The sequence below is a fragment of the Gasterosteus aculeatus genome, chromosome 13 (assembly GCF_964276395.1).
Source record: "Gasterosteus aculeatus chromosome 13, fGasAcu3.hap1.1, whole genome shotgun sequence".
NCBI classification, from domain to species: domain Eukaryota; kingdom Metazoa; phylum Chordata; class Actinopteri; order Perciformes; family Gasterosteidae; genus Gasterosteus; species Gasterosteus aculeatus.
Genome location: NC_135701.1, coordinates 17,325,317 through 17,346,490, shown reverse-complemented (window position 1 = coordinate 17,346,490; position 21,174 = coordinate 17,325,317). Strand labels below are relative to the sequence as shown.

General features: G+C 42.6%; 2 protein-coding genes across 23 annotated transcripts in view; one reads left to right on the top strand and one right to left on the bottom strand.

Annotated features, from left to right (window-relative positions):
* arvcfb (ARVCF delta catenin family member b) overlaps positions 1-8,306 on the bottom strand; it is a 157,485-nt gene extending 149,179 nt beyond the window's left edge. For 16 of the 19 annotated variants that reach the window (XM_040196569.2, XM_078087568.1, XM_040196570.2 and 13 more), the window contains exon 1: positions 6,743-7,296. The gene's annotated coding sequence lies outside the window, so the exon portion shown is untranslated. Of the gene's footprint in view, positions 1-6,742; positions 7,297-8,144 lie in introns of those variants that run through there. The other 3 variants (XM_078087584.1, XM_078087580.1, XM_078087562.1) reach the window with 3 other exon arrangements.
* tango2 (transport and golgi organization 2 homolog (Drosophila)) lies at positions 7,638-20,592 on the top strand. 4 transcript variants are annotated; one of them, XM_040196610.2, is made up of 10 exons: positions 7,638-7,943; positions 8,309-8,368; positions 8,629-8,747; positions 12,074-12,162; positions 13,624-13,743; positions 13,900-14,017; positions 18,251-18,318; positions 18,440-18,590; positions 19,325-19,429; positions 19,771-20,592. In XM_040196610.2, exons 3-10 carry the CDS (start codon positions 8,692-8,694, stop codon positions 19,889-19,891), a joined length of 828 nt encoding a protein of 275 aa, XP_040052544.2. In that variant the 5' UTR covers positions 7,638-7,943; positions 8,309-8,368; positions 8,629-8,691; the 3' UTR covers positions 19,892-20,592. The 4 variants fall into 4 exon arrangements, with proteins under 4 accessions (XP_040052544.2, XP_040052542.2, XP_077943720.1 ...); XM_040196608.2 differs by having other exon boundaries at positions 7,660-7,943; positions 18,437-18,590; XM_078087594.1 differs by lacking the exon at positions 8,309-8,368 and having other exon boundaries at positions 7,811-7,943.
* The last annotated feature ends 582 nt before the right edge of the window (positions 20,593-21,174 follow it).

Genomic DNA, 21,174 nt, shown 5'->3' with positions numbered 1-21,174 from the left:
ATTGTATTTGTTTCCCTTTTACAGATTAAATAAACAAAACAAGCCAATATGGATGGGGTCCTTTTCTTTAATGTCAAACCATTATTTTAAGTAAGATACTGTTAGATTCCTCTCAACTCTCAAGAAGCAAGTGTACAATTATGAGAATATGTAAGATATATTTTACCGTTGTGCTGAACTTTTAAGTTAGCACAAAGGAAGAAATGGTCTTTTTTAATTGCTCTCATTCTAGGTTGTTCAAAAGAAAGGCATTAAATACTTATTTAAAAGAACTCACTATGCCCATAAAGTTCTACTTAAGTTGTGAATGCTTTAGAAAACTAAACCATTCAGCTAATTGTACAGCAAACATGGATGCCTGCAAGGGAAAAAACTCTAGTATCTATTTCTCTAATGAGCTTCACATACATCTGCATAGATTTACCCATGAGGATTATTTTCTTTCTCTCTAGACCAAAACCGTTAATGGCTGCTTCTCTGTGCGTTCTTTCGTATCAAACTGCAGGAATCACACGCCGTCAGCTGCCTGTAAATTTAGCAAACGACAACATTCAAAATGTTCATCTTTAAAGCTGAGAGTAGTAGACAATGATCATTCGCATCATCTAGCACTGAGGAAGAAAGATTTACTAAAATATTGCCCTCATATCTGTTAGGATATGACACGGAATTGCCTATTTCACTCAATGCAACTTAAAGCCTAGTATTAGGATCCTAAAAACTGTGGTAAGAAAAGAAAAAAACTGAAAAAGTGCATTCAAGGGGGATTGTGAGAGAGCAGTAATTGGCTCTGATGGTCGAGTGTACCGAGGACACGGCGCCTGAGATTTGACTTCCGCTCGGCCAGATGGCCGACCCTTCCGCTGGACTGCCTTCAACACGAGGGTCCTCTCAGGTTACTTGTTAAGCCATCTTCATCAGATGGTTTTCTGGCATAAAGATGTCCTTTTCACTGGAACAGACTTTGAAGCTGCACTCTCCAGAGGGCCGAGGCCTTCCCTCAGCGGCGAGTTCAAGAGGACGGGGTTTTCCCACACTGCAGACCGTCTACCCGTGAGTCCAAAGAAGCCAGCGGAAGGAAGAAAAGATGCAATCCTGAGGTCACCCACGTGGATGCTGTCAATTCAGTAGAGTTATTAGGCTTAGAGTATGGACACGCAGACAGATCACTGTCTCAAGTGGAAGCCGTCAGATTAACACCATAAACCCAGCAACAATATTCAGTACAGGTGTGTGTGTGAGTGTGTGTTGTATATACGGAGGGGAAATAAAGAAGCTACACAGCTAACATCAATCCACCGATGAGGGTGGGGGACGGGAATATTCAGACGAGGAATTCAATCAGCGCTCTGTGTCGATGCAAAGCCTGTGACACAGACAGGGTACAAAGTAGGAGGGTGGATTATCAGCGACTCAGCATGTTGCAAAGCTCAGGCCAGCTGATGTTCTAATAACACCGCGGCTCGAGGTCCCGACAATTGGTTAGGGAGATGATGACGTGGAAATCTGATTTAAAACCAATTTTGACACAAGCGTCATGGTGCGTCTGACGGAGGACGCGCTGGCCGCGCTGACCCCGTCATTTAAGGACACGGGCACAGCGTGACAAAATGAAACCGCCTGAGAATATGAGTCGTGATAATAGCAAACAACTCTTGAAAACAACTGAAAAGCTGTTGCTATGAACAGACTTTGATAAACATGCTTGTTGGATGATGAAGTGGTTTTTATTGATTAAGTCCAACCGACAATTGTGACATTTTGAGGATTCTTAATGCCATCACAATATCAAATCAATGACATGGTGAGAATAAATAACATCAGGGGTTGTGTTATACAGGCTGAGGAGGTGGCCATTCACTTTTCATTAGTTATTATTACATTGGATGTAACTATACTGCAACTGGAGGAAAATATATGTAGGCAGAAATCGCACCTCAAACCCTGGTTGCACTTTGATATCAGTATTCAATGAATCTGCACGAGAACTCATTCTCTGGACAAAATAATATTTGAGTTTAAAAGCAGAAATAAACACGGTACACGCGTAGGAAAAAAAACCCTTTTAAGGAAAACATACTGACTGTGAATCAATAATCCAGGTTATACTGCAGAATGCAACAAGCACACATTAACAGCAGACCATGTCTGCCACAACTGCCATGGAACTGAACTGCACTCTATATTAGTCATTTTGCACAATGTAGCTAGACACAGCATAGAGCCATTCTCATTTTTACACTATCTATAAAGTATGAATAACTCCGTTAACTTTTCAAACAGCGCTGGAGTCATGCAGAATTAGCCCGGCCCAGACAAAGCCACAAGTTATAGGCTCTTTGCAGCATGGCCCATGTCCGAGGGGGTGGGCGAGTGGGAAGGCCCGCGAGGTTGGAGGTGCATGTTAATCACTTCAGGAGCAGCAGCCAGAGCTCTGCAGGTGTCAGTCCCACAAAGGACCATTCACTGTGTGACGGGGGGGGGGGGCGGCTCTCCCCTGGCTACTTGCTATCGGGCCGCTTCATTCACCTCACAAGACGCAGCTCCTGCATGATACGACACAGCGGAGGCGCTCCGGATCCCAAATGGTGCGGCCTCCATAAATGCACAGGAATAAGACCGTCAGTGTCACTTGAATAATTCATGTGCACTGTGATAGCATTGCTGATAATTACCACTCAGTCAAAGAAAACTGCATACATTTCGAACACAATTTCCGCTTTAATGCATTAGGCATATCATTTCATCTGTACCATTTCTTTGAAATACTACTGCTGCTTAATAATTCCCATCCACACCAAGTAATGAAATGCCACACTGAGGAGGAAATAATAATGAGGTAGGTATAACGCTAATATGATTAATAATAAAAGACCGGCTCTCCGTGTAGAGCGAAAGCGGTAGTATGTTTATGTATGAACAGGAAAGGGCAATTTCAATAGGTCATTTCTTCTCTATTGTTCGTACTGGAAGGCACACGGTCAAGACCAAGAGCTTACCCAGCTCACTCTGTGTGGGGCCGAGAAACGACTGTACATGACTGACAGCTCCCTGTTAGGGTGCACACGCGTGTTTAACCCAAAAGAGAATGTGTCGCATAAAAATTCCCTTTTCCTCCACTAAGCCATCCATCCACACTTTCTCAATAGTGACATTTTATTAAGACTTCCAAGAAAACAGCCATGCATTTTGTCATGTCACAACAATAAAAGGGACAGCTGTTAATCAATAATATAAGCAACGGTTGCCCCACAATTGATTCACTTTATATGCATGAACTTCACTTTGATATGATTAAGGCTTTAAAAACATTGATTTATTGACAACGGTTTTCCATCCAATTAAAAACAAAATTCAGAATATACAACTGCAGTTAATAAGGCTCTTGACAATTGGAGGCGTGAGAACGTTCCTGTTGTGATACAGTTCAAATAGCCGGCTAGCTGAAAGAAGAAGAGTACAAGAAAGAAGGACGAGTTGGAAGGATATTTCACAGTTACACATATTGACCATGTTTGATCATAGTTATTCAACATCATCGAGACGTAAAGCGTCAGCCTTGGTGTCCAAACAATATGTAATTACCGTAGACAAGAATTATCCAATAAATTCAAACCAAAGAAAATGAGAGGTCATTTGAAAGAAATGATTCACTTTTTTTCCTCATTTAATTAAAATATTCTACTGGATTAATACTTAATGTAAACAAAGGATAGGATCACTATATCATGGAGAATAGACTAAATCTCATGTTTAGTCCTTAATATACCAATGTCTGTTGCAATGCATTGCACCTGTTATTACAGTGTCTTGCAAAAGCATTTCGTGTACCGTTTACTGCTCCCCATTTTCAGGTACAATGAGGACTGAGATATATTCATGCTGCGAGGATTTTCTTGCCAACTTGCTTCACATACAGCGGTTGTATTTCACACAGGTGTAAGAGCTCAGGTGTGTCGGTGCCCCTTTGTGAAACAGACACACTACCTTCTTTTTCACGGTACCATGAGGCCCTTACACAAAACCAAAAACAGCTATGGCGGCGCGTGACACCTCCATCTGTCAGCAGGGAAGCTCTGCATTATTCTCATTTCTTACTGACACATTTCTGAAAGAGGTACGTTTAAATAGCTTGTTTAGTTGCATTCCAGCCATAAGCTTTCTCTTTGACTATTAGTTTATCTTCTGCAGGAGCACTAAAACGCGACTATTGGCCTGGGATTCCACTTATTGCATGAACGTATAAGCTTCACACTATGAAAACATGTCAAATGGATGGATAGATGCAATGAAAGAGCAGGAAATCACATTCATTTTGTGCCGCGGTAAGTCTATCCCTACGGACCTGAGATAAAAGCCGGATCTGACACTAACCGGCTTCTCTGTTTTTATCCAAATTCTTCTTCAGGCGTCGTACTTCCTAATAAATTAGTTTATCCGAGCATAACGTGCTCTTGAGATTAAAGCTGACCTCAGTGTTGTCAAGTCCATTAGATAAATGGAATCGCAACCTTTAACGTAATCAAATGATGACACAAGAATTAGTCGCATAGACACAGAGAGACAGGCCACATCTGGATTTAGATACACTGGGTAAAAAAAACAATTATCTTTTAAATTCAGCAGCAACAACCGTTGTGTGCATGCCACAATATGCAGCAATGTTTGGTCGGCCGTTAATTGGCTCGTTAACTGGTGATTATAGTTGAGAATTTTAGTTCTGGATAAACTGAAGAAAGGAAATCCAGGAGAAGACAATGCCATTATGTTTTGTGGGCATACAAGTGTTAACTTCAGACACAAACAAATTAAATTTTTTTCAAATTAGCATTCAGGGAAAGTCTTTGAGTTTTTTCCCCAGTAACGCAGCATTTTTCAGTTTCCAGCCCAGTAACAGGTGGTGTGGAAATTCACTCTGTCCAGAGACTGCTCTCTGTTTGAGTTGCAAATATGTCGTGTTCCAAATAAGCCACTTCCTGGTTGCCAATGAGCCTGAAATGTATTCTGTGAGCGTGGCGATGTGCCGATATAGAAGCATGTGAGGATGCCTTGAATATTACTGTTATTGACCTATTTACACCGTAAGGCCTATGGTATGTAAATGCTGAATTATTTCAGGAGGAAAAGGATCCAACACCATATTCCCACTATAGTGTTGGCTGCAGGTACCAGTATTTAAGTGAATTTTGAATGTACTGATCCATGCTGACACTCAAGTGTAGCAACAAGCGTAAAAAAGGATATCAGCATTCTACAGACATTTGGTGTAAATTGGCCATCCGGGGCAGTGAGCTCCACCTGTTTCACTTTGATTCTCATTCAGTCTGACATTATCTGAAGAGCCTGAACGACCTAAATTCTCAGGTCCACATGTGATCCGCCAACACCTTAAGAAAGACATCTTTGAGATACAACTGATCCAAAATAGGCTTTTGCAGCAATGGTTTCCCTTTGTGAAACACAGCTAGTGCTTACACACACACACATGCACACATACATGCATACATGTATGAGTGAATATGTATCAGGACATTTTGAATGGCTGGCCTCAATGCTCAGAGGTCCATAGTAATTGGAATCTGTCTCTTCCCAGCACCTCCAAATGCTTTTCTGGTTTCGCTTCACTTTTAGTTGCATACCTCAGTACACCCCCACACCACACCATCCAGACACACAAAGAGTTACACAACCTACTAACACACCTTGTACCTCAAAGATTGGCAGAGTACCAATATGAAAATGGATTCACCATCTTCAATACAAAGAGCTTTATAGTAATTGGGGTCCACAGCTGCTGTATGCAGGGAACAGCGTAAACACTAATATTTAGACCAACGATTTCATTAAGTTTACGAAATTATCTACTTTAAGTCTCCCAGAAAAATTGGTCATGTAAATGATAAATGATTGCTTGGCTGCAGGACTTCTCCACGTTACGTAGCTTACATTTGCCATAATATCCTTGCTACATTAAACCTGATTTCAGAAGCTTCTCACAGCAGGGCGGGACTCCAGTATCGCAAGGGTTTTCTATGTTGCACATTCAAATTCCCGAAAAGCTAATTGCAAATGCGCTCAGTAAATTGCTTCTATTGCATCCAACCACATGCTGAGGCCTGTTTGCTGCCAGCTCGGTGTGAAAAAGCTGACCAGGCCGAACCAACATAAAAGCCTACTGACAGCTTCCATTTCAGCTCAGGTTGTTGTTTTGAAGCGTTCAGTCATGCTGGATACTCACATGGGACGTGAATACAGAAGCATTAACCGAACAACACCATCAGCTCAGCCACTGACGCCACGCCCCTTCTCCAAATACGGTGATTTAGAGGAGACAACCGGAAGTCTCTCCATGGTAACCCACCGACAAACAGGAGAGGCAAAACAATGGACCAGCCAAGGATGAGATGATTGACAGCTCGTCGGAGCTCGCTGCCTTCGCCTGCATTCATTGGTGATAAGAGCTTCCAACAATACATGGAGCATTGTGTTTTACTCCTTAATTAATGCGTTTGATGTAATACGCTAGAAAGGTATTTACCCCACCGTGTCACGTTAAAAAAAACACCGACTATTTAAACAAATACATCTGTTCCAACACACCGGGTCCTGGTCGATATGCCTTGTTTTTTACACATTTGGATTTAACGGCAGAGGGGAAAACTAAAGCTTTGCACGACCGTCATCCGCGCGAATTTGCGGGGAACCAAAAAAAAGTAAATAGCTGTATCTATTTACTACCTACCTCCGTTTCTTCAGTTAATCCGCGTCATCCAGCGGGGTTGTGCAGTAGTCCGAGCCGCGGCGGAATAACGCTGTTCTGCGTGCAACGTGCCCGCTTGCAGGGAGTCCGTTCACAACCTGATATCAGCTGGCAGGCTGCTGCCCGGAACGTCCCCCCCAGCCACCAATAACAGAAGATCGGCCTATCCGAACTGATTCAAAAGTTACTTCTTGTAACGTTATGTCGTCGATTGTCACTAATGAGTAAATGCGACGGTGCGCTGTTGTGAGACGCAGCCTCGATCCCTCTCATCCACAACAGAGCTGGATGCCGTCGGTCACAAGGTGTCTCCGCCCCATCCCCATTTGCCCAGCAGAGATTTGTGATTTACTTTTTGATGACTGGTCTGAAGGACTATTAAATCCTTTACTCGTGTTATTACTTAAATGTTCTCATTTGGTAAACATGCAATACTATACTTGATTCGTAAGAAAAATCATTTTTTGTTTAATCGTTTGTTTCAATGCTACAAAATATCAGCTGGTCACTCATACGAATCAGTTCGAGTTTGTCTCATTTTCTCATCGGTTCCCACTTCTATTTCTATAGATTCGGTGCTCCCATTGTTATGTTTAATGATTCTGTGACATTGGCAAGTAAGCAAAAGTACAAAGACAACTGAAAAGCTTTTCGAAGTATACGTTTTCAACTACATGAAAATTCCAGAGTAAATCCTGTACTGTAAAATGTAGTTTTTGTGCAGAATAAATCATAAATCATAAATAACAGGTATTAAGGTTTTACATTTCAAGCTCGTGGATAGACTTTTTAGGCCGTCCATCTGAGCTCTGGTTTCAACAAGAAAAGCCTAATATTTTGAACAATGTTAATAATGTGGTTTTATTTTGAAATAGCCGGAAATGTAGCTGCTACGGTTTACTGTTAGCTTGTGGTTTGTTTATATCTTGTAAACTGACCAATCGTAGCGTACTTCAGAGCCTTGTTGGAAGAGCACTCGTTTTACACACTCGCAGCGTCAAGGTGGGCGGGACTCAAACCAACGCATAAAGACTAAATACTCACCCCCCACCCCCCCACCGCTAGAGAGACTAATGAGACAACCCGAGAGAAAAATCGAGAGGACTCTGGATGTACACTTCCTTTTAGTTTAAACGATACCTCGCCGACACCACACAACAGTAAACTTTGTTGAACACAGCAGGTAAACAATTAGCTTAGAAGTTAACGTAATTATTCGCAGTCGTATGTACATAACTGAGGTCAGGCGGATAGCGGTCGCTAAAGTTTACTCGGTTTATCTTTACGTAATTGGCTGCCTAGATGCTAACGTTAGCTAGTTATTGCTTAGGTTAACGAGTGTTGCTCGAACGTCAAATAGTTTCACGGAGACAACGTTAATTACCTGAATTAGCTCGGTAGTATCGTCATTGTGGAGCATTGGACGGGACTATGTGTTGATTGGATCCTTTGCTGTCTCTGCAGTTCATTTATAAGATGAACAAAGAGCGATCCCTTTGTTACACAATGGCTGCCACTTGTTGTTCTGAACATTTGTCATGTGTACAGGAGGACACACAGCATGCACTCTGGATGCTCCATTTGTTGTTCTACAGCTAGGTACACTGTGTAAGTATTCAATTAATCCATAGTAAAAATACGGTAGTATAAGGTATTTTTTGTCATGGACAAATATCTGGACATGAACATTTGCAAGTTCTTTGTCATCCGGATATATTCCCCAAGGTTTGTGTGTTATTGCAGAAATAACTGGAACACACCCTAACCCTGTTTTGTTTCCTGTTGTCTCATTTCTATTCTCAGCACACATCCAATTCTATTACAACACCGCTAAGCACTTTGGTTTGTGTCATTTTTCTCTTTGTCAGACATGACTCCGATCTGAAGGCAGGCGAGGATTGACTGAAACTTGGTCAACGCCACATCCATCCATGTGTATAATCTTCTTCAAGTTTGACCCCCGGCCCGCATCCAAAAATGCCTACAGGTGAGCAGTTAATCCAAGCAGCTAAGTTGCAAGCCCCTCGCGTATCCTAATGAGAGGTTCATGGGCAAAAGAGGTTTGTCTTGCAGAGCAGCTGATAAATGTGTCTTTCATGTCCAGTTTCATAAATCTTAAGCGTCCGGCAGCCAGTGGGGATACGGCAAGTTTAGGATCAAACATCGTAAGAACCCGAAGTACGGACTAATTGATAAACAATTGTCTGTTTTAAAAGGTTTTTTTGAGAAGTGTGTGTATAAAAACTGCTGGATATTTGCTGGATTTTTTTATTTTTATGCAACTATAAAGAAATCTATAAAAAAGCGCTGGGTTTGCAATGTTTTGCTCTGCTTTTCTCATATGGCTTCGGGAAAGTGTTAGAACCCGGGCAGCAACTGAATGTATAAATACATTTATTTTAAAAAGGATATATGATAAAAAACCTTTTCAGGTGTCAAGCCTTGACATCACTGCCGTCATACTCTTGCTATGCTGCAATTTTTGTCTACTTTGCCACTCGGAGCTTTGACAGTTGCTCACACAAACCATATAGTGACAAAAAAAGTTAAGGAAAGATACATTTTCTTTTCTGTTGTATTATCTGTTTTATAGAAATGTCAATTTTGACTGAGTTTTCTTACTGGAGGACACAAACCGCTCTCAAATTGTGCACTGCCAACTTCTTTCAAAGGGAGGCACTATTTGCAGTCAAGGTTATTTAGGGGCTGATGTCCAATCCAGCACATCATAATCTTGCTCGTTCAAGAGTGAACCCTCTGCCTGACCATAGTCCATCTGTGTCCTTCCCTCTGGGGGGGTCAGAGTCAGGAGATCACTGCCGAGGCGTGTGGTATGAGTGCTGAGTCAGGCCTCCCCCACCTGGGGAAAGGTGAAACGTGCTGTGTCCTAATGTGGTGACATCAGTGCCATATTTAGACTACTAGTTGCAGCGGTCGTCGTCTTTTGTTGCAGCAATGTGCTCATCAAAAAGAATGTTCAGAATACTTGGGCGCGATTGGGTTAAATGCAAGATCTCAGCTACATTGTGAAACGGTCAATGGTTGGGAAAATACTTGGCGATGGTTAAATGGATTCATGTTCAGCTTGAATGACTCCGTGATTACCCAAATGCTGAGATATTTCAAAAGTCCATATCCAGACTGTGCTGTTTTTATTATCATTATTTATCAGGCAGTACTGCAATCAACTTTGTAATATGATTTAAGCTTATCATTTTTTAACTCTCTTTTAGAAGTGGCAGAATAAAAAAACAAGAGTAAGAGTATGATTTTACTGATGGAAAATTCTGCCAATTAAATTAATGATGTGTGCTGTAAGGGAGTTGACATTTTGACCCCAAAGCTGCCTTCAGAGGAACGCTTGTGGCAACATGATTATGCTCATTGTATATTGTGGCAGCTCGTCAGTAGAACTTTAACTAACGAGTCATTCCACCACTTTGGTCCAGACTGGACAGGTGTTCGATAACTTGCTGTCTTTTTTTTTTTTTTTGTATGGACATTTTGTCCCCAGAGGAAGACTTTTCCTTTCCTCTACTGCAAAGGAGCTTGACGTGTGGTTTTGCACTGGCGCATCCTGACGAGGATTGGACCCTCTAACCTTCCCCCAGCAGACTGTAGTTTTCACACATCTACACTATGATTGCTCTCGAGGAAAAGTCACACAATCTTCTTCTGGAGACATGACGTATCTTGCGAATAATTTCCAAAAATAGCAGGTAGAATGTTGAGATTTTTAATGTGGAGATTTAACATGACTTTCATGCACCATCAACGTACAAGGTCTTAAAAAAACCCACATGGTCCTGTAGGAACCACGAATATCCTAAAGTACATCATTCCACATGAACCTAATGGGTCGGCTGCAAAGCCTACGAAGCCCCATGTTCACTGAATGGACTGAGGGTCCGAGTTCGGTATTCGTGAAGAGCGTTGATGCCTCTCTGCCTCCCTCCAACACGATGCAGCTGGCTGACTGTGATCAGAGTGGCTCGCTCCTCACCCCCTCCTCATCCTGCAGGATCGGATAGCAGATGCTCTCTCCGGTGTAGCATCGTTAGTGTGAGCCTTGTTTTGCGGCTCACACCGGTGCCATGGGAACAGGCACCAAGGTTGACCCCGATTAGGCCGATTTGATTTATCTGTTTGCTCTTAACAAGATCTGAGTCCCCGAATAAGATTAAGAGGGCGGGGGGGGGGCATTGTCATCTCAGAAAGAACATGCAGCTAATACAGAGGTCAATACATTTCATTGGCTTTTTTGTTCCTTTCTCTCAACTCAAATTATATATACACACACACACATATGTACAACAATTGGTATCATTGACAAAGCTGCGCATATGTTTGATTTGCATGCTGAGTCTCTGCTAAACTGCTATTTTGTGTTTACAGAAACCTGATAGTGACCGGCTAGTAACGGCATGTAGAAACAAATTACTGCCGTCCCATCAGACAAAACTCCTGATGTGGCGCGTATCCCATGGTTACGATGACACTCACTTATAGCACTTTTTAGTTCGGCTTTTTACTTTCTTGATTCTTGTTGCTATTGTAAGACGCTCTGGATAAAAGCGTCAGCTAAATGATAAATGTAGATGTTAATGTCAGTGGAAGCGACGGCACCGGTACACACACCGACGCCCTGATTTAATAACGCACGTCGAGGTGCAGCCGCTGTCTGTCTGACAGCGCTCGAGCTGTTCGGTCGGGATGGCAGCAGTAAACGTTTTGTAGCCTCGTTTCGGCAGTAAAAACCGATAGAAACACCCGGACAAGCAGCTTGGCGAGATGAGATAGTTTAGTTAGATCTGTCATGTCAGATGAAGCGTTGACTCCTTGTTGTGCAGACACTTCTGATTCTACTATTTCATCTAAAGAATTGGCTTGCTATGAAAATGTGTTCCAGACGCAATGCTTTCATATGCATTTCCCCTAAAACGCTTTTATTTGGTTTCTAATGGTAAGTTCCCCCCTCTCTCATTTATAACTCATTGCAAGCAAGCTTCAGATGAGTTAAGTATAACAAGGTTTAAAAATGCTAAGGACATTACCGTGTTCAGCATTGTGTTCAGCGTCATACATTATGTCCCATGTAATAATAACTTCCTCTGACTTCTCTTAACCCTGGGCCAAGGGCGCAGGACTCCACCAAACACCAAAGCATGACACTGAACAAATATTACTTTTCTTCATACTGTTTTGCAAGTTAACTATGAGTTTAACGGTTGACAATAAAACCACCTCGAAAGAACCAGACTCACCAAATGAACGACAAAAACAGATAAATCCCTCTCGCTCCCTGTTCCCCAGGCTGATTTTGGCTGCAAACAGAGATGAGTTCTACAGCCGGCCGTCCAAAGCTGCAGACTTCTGGGGGAGCAACACGGAGATCCTCAGCGGTAAGTTCACTTCCTTCGCTGGTCTATTTCGAGGTTAGTTGGGTTCTGAAGTGCAGGCTGAGTCTTTTATCTGGCCTTCACGTCACCAGGTCAGTCGCTACGGTTGGAAGGCTCTTTCTGGGAGAAGGTTGCAACAAAACAATAAAAAAAACATAAATCAGGCCATGGATAACGCATTTAAACAACCACAAAATCTTTGTCGTAAATCCAGAGCGGTTGAACATGTGTCTCTTGGCACCGCCACTCTTTGAACATGCAGCAGATGTTGGCTGTTTGACTATAGATTTATTTAAAGTTGAAAGGCTTTCAACAATCGAGGAAAGGTTTGTCTGCTCCACCCCAGAATCCGATCCCTCCCCTCCCCCCCGTCCCGGGATATCCTCACCCAAACAAAACCATTTTTAATTGACTGATATTCTATACATGTTATAGCTCAGCAGAGGAAATCAATCATCTGGTTGGGTTTTTTTGGAAGCAGGAAATGCGGTGATCGCCTCGTCGTTCATCAGTCTCTCTTAACCCCCACCGCCCCTTCTCCCACGAGGGGTCAGGGCTCCAGTAGCGGGCTCCTAATCGATGGCTGCCTTTATGCGGCATGACAGGAATAAATGTCTCTGCCTCATCCGCGGGGCTCGGGGGCTGCGGGGGCTCGGGGGGAGGGGCCCTGAAGGAGACATAGCATGACGAGAAGGGAAGTGAGCTACAGCTCCCTGTGGGGTCAGGCGAGCCTTCCATTTCCTCCCACAGGAGCGAGGCCATTTGGCTCCCTCGGCCGCTGTCGGGGTAAGTGGACCTGTCTTCATTGATCAACAGGAAGTGCCGTGCGTGCGCGCCGTCCGCCTGGTCCATGTCGTTTTGAAGAAGAAGAGGAAGAACAGATTTATTGATGGACTGAGTTTATTTAATTACTGCCATGGCCACACGTGATGGTGGTCCAATCAAAGGACTTACTTCCTTTTCTTCACATTAAGAGTGTTTCATAAGGGGCACCTGCACTCAGGCCGGGTCAAGTTCAGTTTTATGCTGAAAAGACCTTTTGCTGCAATGTTTGAGGGTTCTGGCTTTGCATTAACGTTCCCAATTGTTGCAAGACAACCGTTGCATTCAATTGTTTTTTATTAATTCTTATTTCATTTTTATGCGCTATTAATTAATTGGTTAACCAAGCACTATAGATGGAACACCGTCTCGATTTCTATATTGTTGGTTTCCAGTGATGTACTTCTTGAGAGCGAGTTGCTTGTGTTGAACACCAGGCTGAACCACTGTATAAAATTGGCAAAAAAAAACTTAAAGGATGCTCAGGGTATTGAATGTGAGAATTGATCGATGATAGTTATTCCTTGAGTTACTTATACTTCTAATTGCTTATTGATACTGAATGTGTGCATTCGTTTTACATCCAGATGAAGTGTGATGGATACTGCAGCTGTGGTTAATAAACTCTACTCTGTGTTTCAGGCCTGGACCTTGAATGTGGAAAGGAAGGAGGATCATGGCTGGGCATCAGCAAGCGGGGCAAGCTGGCTGCAATCACCAACTACATGGAAGGGGGTCTCAACCCCGATGCACAAGGGAGAGGTGAGCCAACCATGCAACCACCCGGATGTCCCAAGCTCTCTAAGGCTGAGCCACACGGGAGGGGAACTCTGTATCCGCGACCTCGTGTCATTGCAGTTTTGGCTACTGTTTGGAGGCTGTGCTACAAGTTTTTGACGAATGTCTTTTGATCTGTAGGATTTCTAGTTCCTAACTACCTTATGGAGAAGGATCTGGACAGCTACTCGTACCTCAAGAAGGTGTCTGCAGAAAGCCACCTGTACAATGGCTTCAACCTCCTCACGGCGGAGTTCAAGTGAGTGAAATCCCGAGACTCTTTAGGGCGGAGATGTGTTTGCAAAACCACACGATGGTCTCAAGAAATCGGCCATACTCACAACTTAATTAATTTCAATTCATTTGGTTCAAGTTCAAATTTATTCCAGAGTATCAGCGATGAAATCTAACTGAGATATTTGGGTTGTCACTCACTTGTGACTTAACCTTGGCATAAACCACAAAGGCTGCTTCTCATTTCTTGTGTGCAGGTATAACTGAAAAGAAACCTTTCCTTGAATTTCTAAAGGAAAATGTTTTCATATTCCAGGGTTTCAAGTGAAGAAAATCTAGAATTCTCTTTTCTCTTTTCCTTTGTGTCACCGGCCTCACTTGCCTGGATGTTGTGTTCTGGCAGAGGGGAGAAAAACAAAGATTAGTGCACACCAAGATAGTTGTCATGGTGAAGGCCCCTGTAGGCAATCAGCATGGAAACGGGTCTCAGTGTCTGCCAGCAAGTGGTTGATGGTTCAGTTCCAACACATTGCCCTATCCAGCTGTGTCCCTGGTGAGGGAGAAAAAAAAATAGAAAATAAATCAAGGTTTCCACAGAGGGGTTTGGTCTCATGATCTGTGTATCCTGGTAGCATGGCCTCAAGGAGCATCTGCTCTCAAGGTGGATCTTCCTTTGTTTGTTCTGCCTTTCTTCTACATTTGTGTTAGTTTTTGATTTAAGTTGGGCAGAACTATGATGTCAGCTAGTCGTTGCTGCCAACCTCCAATGTGATGCAATATATTGAAACAATTGGTCCTTGAATTTCCAACTGACAGAACAGAAGTGATAGATTGAATCAGTTTTCACTAGTAAGTAAATGGATGAGCTAATGTTGTCTCTCTCTCTCTTCTGTCTACTGACTTGTTGCAAGATGAGAACCGTGCAGCTGTTACATGTGGACTATTTTAAAAGTCTGATAAAACAGAGAAAATGAACAGAAAATAGACCGCTTAGCTGTGGTTCGTTCGATGAGCTGATGCCATCGAGATATTCAACTGTCCCTTTTGAAGGTCGGCCCCCGAGGACTGGATCAATCACCTGGTGCCGTAGGTGTATACCGGCTACGTTTCTGTCCTCAAACTCCCTGCCCGATGGGAGCTGCTTTCACTGCAGACAGAGATGACACTCGCATCTTCTTTAAACACCCTCATTACCGGCCTGCTTGTTTTCCACCGTCGTGTGCACAGCAGCTCTGAGGAAAACAAGGCATCTGGTTTCTTTCCAAATCGATGACAACATCTGGTGGATGGAGAGCGGCACTATATTACAATTATGGGTATTTTTTGTTCATCTGGATCCAGCTCATGATTTATGATGGTGTGGTCGTGGGGGACACGATGTGCCCAACATTTTTAATATAAATATATATATATATATATATTTTTTTTAAAGCATGGTCTGTGTTCACTCCGCTTTTGTCTTTTGTGTGATCACACTCATTGAAATGCACGGTGGAAAAAGGGTGTTCTCTTAATACACAATCCAGACAGGCATTTACATCTTTCAGCCTGCCCATGAATTATGCATTTCTCCTCTTTTTAAAAAAAAAATTGTGATGCTCTTTAAACCAGTAAAGCCGTGATAATAATCTATAACATTGTGGGGTTGAGATGTGCAGACTATTTGATTTGGCCCAAACTGTACCTTGATGGAAGCTGATACCATATACATTCAAATTTATTATTAGGATCTTCTCTGCTTGAAGAAGCTCTCCGGGCAGCATATCCAACATTGATTCTGACTTACTTCATTACTTCTGAATTCCTTTCCATTTCACGTCACTCTCACTTTGAAGTCAACATCCAGATATTATTCATTTTATTCCATATCTCTAATGATTCCTGGCTAGAAACTTTTTTTGAACTGAATGGCACCTCAGATCTGCACAGCAACAGCAAGTATCAGCAACGTTTTAAAGAAAAAACACTATGCAGATTTGTTTTTCAGACCACTACTAAATTACTTAAAAAGTATTCAGAACAAAATCATGTTTGATTACTTTAACTACATATTATCATTTTATTGTGGAGAAGTCTCAGAATCTTGAGGCATCCATCTTCTGGGCAACATGGATTTGACGTTAATCCATCAAACAGCTTTTGAGACATGTCACTCACAATGCACCAAACGCCATTTCCATGGCTTTTAATCCCTGAGCGCCGGTGGGTGCACACAAACAGATGCAGGTGTGCGCGTTCTGCTGTGGGAGCACATGCTGCCGTTGCCCGAGAGCCCCCACCAACAGGCCCATCTACATTCTGAACCGACGAAGTCGAAAAGCTCGTCCAAGCATCTCCAGGCAACTCCGCCACAGCTGGCGATGGGGACACTGCTCCGAAGCGTTGGCATAGAGGACTCTTCATTAGATCGTCTCCCAGCCAGCATACTGATTACCTCTCTTACCAAGATCTGAAAGAGCCCCCCTCCCCCCACCCCACCCTGCTCGTTCTCTCTGCCCAGTGGCCTTGACCTCCTGCTGTTCCCTCATCTCAGTCCAAATCAACCCACAGCACACCTGATGTTTCTCTATTCTAGCCAGGAGCACAGAGCAGAAATGGAGTCATCGCCCTGCATATCCTCCGATTTCACCAGGGTCAAACTAGCATTGCAGACATTTTTATTTTTTTTGTCTGCAAAAATGGAAATGAGTTAAAACAGATTCTTCCGTTTTCCTTCAGGTTACAAGGCCACCTGCTTCCTACTGGGCAGCAACCAAACTACTAACTACTCGTCACCCGAGTCAACCGTGGTCAGTGTTGTAACCATAGAAACACAGGAAAAGCCGTTGTTTATTTAGACCGGGTAAAACTCCGAAACAATATAATGTCAACCGACAGCTTGGGGGATTCTCTCTGAGCTGCCTGGACACACACTGTTTGGCCCTTTTTTTTTATAAGACTTTCTGCTCCATGAAGTTTACACAAGACAAAATGGTGCCTGTGCAAACACCAGAGGACAACCTCTGCTCGGGGTAACTGTTTGTAGACGAGCATCTTTAGCTCTTATCATTTGGTGTGTGTGTGTCTGTGTGTGTGTGTGTGTGTGTGTGTGTCTGTGTGTGTCTGTGTGTGTGTGTCGTTTTCTCACGTGCATTCTTCATTCCATGGCAGCTTTTTGAGGAATGAATTATAATGCACTGACCAGTCAGATGATGTATCTTCTTTTAATTTCTACAGTCACTGCCTACATGTTAAACGCAGGCATGTGTATCGCAAAGTCCTCGCTAATGGGTTTACAGGTAAAAATGTTCTTCCCGTGTTGACCTACAGTAGACACCCAAGGCCGATCTGCGTTTTTAAAAAGTTTGCGGCAGAGCTACGACCCGAGCTGCAAATTCTTTTCCTCTCGACTGGGGAAACTTTTTATGTCCGATGTTGAAGTGGTGTTTCGCCACACTGATTTGCGCCAGACAGATTTTCCAGACTGAAAAGGTTTCCCTCTGAGGACTTTGCTAAGAGATCTAACACCATAACTAAATGGTTTTGTGGTACTCATAGTTGTTTGTAGCACTGATTTGTATTCTTGCAGCACTCATATTAACCAGTTGTTCCTTCCAGGATGAATTTACGATTTTCTATGCCATTAGGTATTTCCCCATTTTTATTGCCTCTACAAATTAATCCGTCTCCAAAATTCCTTTTTATTCCTGGACTATAAACAATTGGAGGTGCTCTGTTTATATCTCTTTCACCCTGAGCACTCTGTTTACAGGCTTCCCTTGAGAGTACATCATTGTCACTGTTAACAAAAAAAAGAGTTAAAGTTCCAGTGTTCCTCATGCACCATGAAAGGCACTATTTCATGAAGTGATTACATTAAAAGGATGGAGCAAACCACGCATTTCGCATGATGCTTCATCAGATTTGCTCTGTGCTTGGTTTCCATCAGCTGCGTGCCTTGTTTTTTAATAACCAGGTTCTATTTAGTGGAGAATCAGACACGTTCACAATCCCTAATAGAATAATATCATTATATCAATGGTAATTATATCTCCATCGTACAACTTGATTACATAAATATATCAATAAGATAGTATGCATGTATGTGGAGTATCTATTTTGTAACACATACTCCAAAGTAGATACATTTTCTATAATTGTGTTATTTAAAGAGCAGAGAAGCCTGGTTACTCTGACACAGCCCTCATAATTACACATGGAAACTTTATTCATCACCAAATGCAACCTGTGATTTTCCATCTTACTGTGTCCCATGTAGAGCCAAACAAGACTTTATGTGTTACTATGGAAACAGAGGCAGACCCGAACCCATCCATCTGAAACCAGGTCTGTGTTTTTACTCTGGTTGCTGTAGAAACTGTTCCCCTCGCCCTATGGCCTATTCATCTCTGTTCATTCGGTTTCTGCCTCAAGGTCTCCAAAGCTAATTATTGTACATCTCCAGCAGGAATCTATGGCTTGAGTAACTCGCTGCTGGACTCTCCGTGGCGTAAAGTGCTGCAAGGCAAGAGTCACTTCAGCAGCGTGGTCAGCGACCAGTCCCTGTCCTGCGATGGCCTGGTGCAAGAGCTGCTCAACGTCCTCAATAACGAAGAGCTGTGAGTGGTGACCCCCTACCTGGATGTTCCCTCGCTGTCGCGTCACACACCATGGAAGGTTTCTTTTATTTTAGTCTGGATACCATCCTGTAGGCATACATCGGCTTTCTATCGATATAAAGGCTTTGGCTGATGATGTTTATAGTGAACGTTGCAAAATATTAGCAAGCAAGGTGATGTGGCGTAGAATGATTCATTCATCGTGTACAGACGGAGGGAAACATTTTAATTGGACGCTCTGGCTAAAAGTTACATGAGAACATCTTCATAGTGATCCTGAATGACAATATTGTGGGAAAAGCTGAGGTTTTATCACCATGAGATTTTCAGGAAACCAACCAAGACACCAGGAAGTTGTAATAGTAGTAAAGTCATTTTCAAGTGCTACAAAAGTTGTTTGAGTTTCAAATATCTAATTGTAGCTTTTGTCAAAAAAGATAAGGTCATATTTAAGATGCTTAACATTTATTACTTCAACTCCCAAACTGTCTTTTAGCTGTTGTGATGAGGGAGAAAGTGTTTAAAAGGTTTTCGTGACTGAACTGCATGACCTGATTTTGCCAGAGATATTTTCAGAAGAGCTGTGAGTGTGGACAACGTTTTCAAACCAACATGTTCTATACAGACAAAAAAAAAAGCAGATCAATAAAGACGTTTGATTGCCGCCGTGAAACTGCATGGATGCTTAATCTGTAAGGCTTCTCAAGGAGGTGTATTGTGGGTTTGTTTAACAGGAACACACCTGATCCCATTCAGGAGAGCCAAGGTAACGCTTACAGCAAGCCGCAGCTCCAGGCTCAGTCGGCGGTGTTTGTTCGCAGCCCTCATTATGGCACAAGGTCAGTGTCGTCCTCTCCGGCTAAATCTCTCTGCTCTCTCCCCTGCTTGTCTTCACCTGAGAGAACACGGGTCCACATAAATCCCCAGTGTAAAGAAGGGGGGGTGGGGGGGGGATTGCTTGCACTGGGATGTCGAGAGCTGTCCTGTGGCCAGAAGGTCGGACGGTCTCTGCCTTCTACCGCCGGCTAACTTTGTACACCGGTGTTGTGACTGTTTATTCCTCGTAGTGGTCCACAGTGTTACTCCTGCCCTTTGCGCGTCTTTCTCTGGGGGTTTTCTTCTCATTTTTTAAATGTCTTTTGTTTGTTTGCTTATGTCCCCGTGCCCCTCTCCCATTCAGGACCAACACAATCATCCTGATAGACGCAGAAGGTAATGTGACCTTCACAGAGCGCACCATGCTCGATGGGGACCCGGGCAAGTGGAGCACCAGTTCTTTCCAGTTCAAACTGCAGGTGTGAAGACATGATGGAGGAAACCCACTCGGTGCCTTTCTACGCCACCTTTGCTTCCGCCGGCCACCACCTTCCTCCTCAAGCTGCACCGTAGCAATCATGTGAAGATGAAGATCCGTATGCACTTTTCTTGAGCTAGTTGATACTTGCTGCCTCATTGACATCAGTGATATGTGTTTCTTACTTTTGATCTGAAATGCATCTTATGAAAATGTTTGCTAATTTAAGATTGCCAAAGAACAGTTAAAATGTTGTAAATGAAAATATTTTAACGAAACCGCAGGATTGGGTGGCTTCTAAAGACTAATGCATAGCAGACTGCTGGTGACCTGCTTTGATATGTAATCACTGCAGTCGTGCACAAGATTATTTATTATTAAATAGTTTCAGGACTACAATTTGAATTTTTTTTCATTTTTACAATATACGAAACCGTATCAGTATATTCAGAGAACGTATGATATAATTTAAATCGACTAAGAATTATAGATTAATCGGTGCTTTTTAAATGTTGGAGTACCATCATGCAGGTAATTTGTTCTGCCCCAACACTGCACAAGAATGGCGTCAGTGTTGGTTGCAACACATTTTCCCATAGTTCAATGCAAACCGTTAAAAGGCAATGGATCGCTGATCACTTCCCGGGTAAGAAAAGATAACGAAATAAATAAAATTTTACAGCTGTTTGATAAAAAATGTACAAAGCACTCCCCCTTGGTCTTCTATTTGTTAATTGTTGAAACGATTGCCCTGTAAGGAGCCCTTTTGTGATTTAACACCCAATTTACTGCTTTTTATTTATATCAAATAAGATCACTGGTTCTTACTCCTACCGTTTGTATCGTACATGCTTTCTTTCTGCCATTTATTTACACGTTGCTCATAGTGATGTTAGGATGCTGATTCAAAGGGGAAAATATTCACTTACTAAGTGACAGAGAAACATAACCAGTAGTGACAGTATCACTCCATTCTTCCTGGACCAAGTGATTTGAAGAGGAATATTCCCACCAAAACAGTAATTATAGTTTATATGACTTGACTTTTGTTACGATCTACTGTCACATTTTGAGCCCTTGTTTAGCCATGGGACTGGTCCACAGCAATGCTGTTATAATATATTTTTCATTTCTATGAAAAGTCAATCAATGTTGATTAACTTAATATAAATTGATGAAAATCAACGAACACAACATGCCCACTATTCAATTATTGTTTTTTAAATAAAAGGTTTTAACCTCAATAGCTAGCACACTGGTCTACAACTGTTGGTAAACAGTGACCCCAAC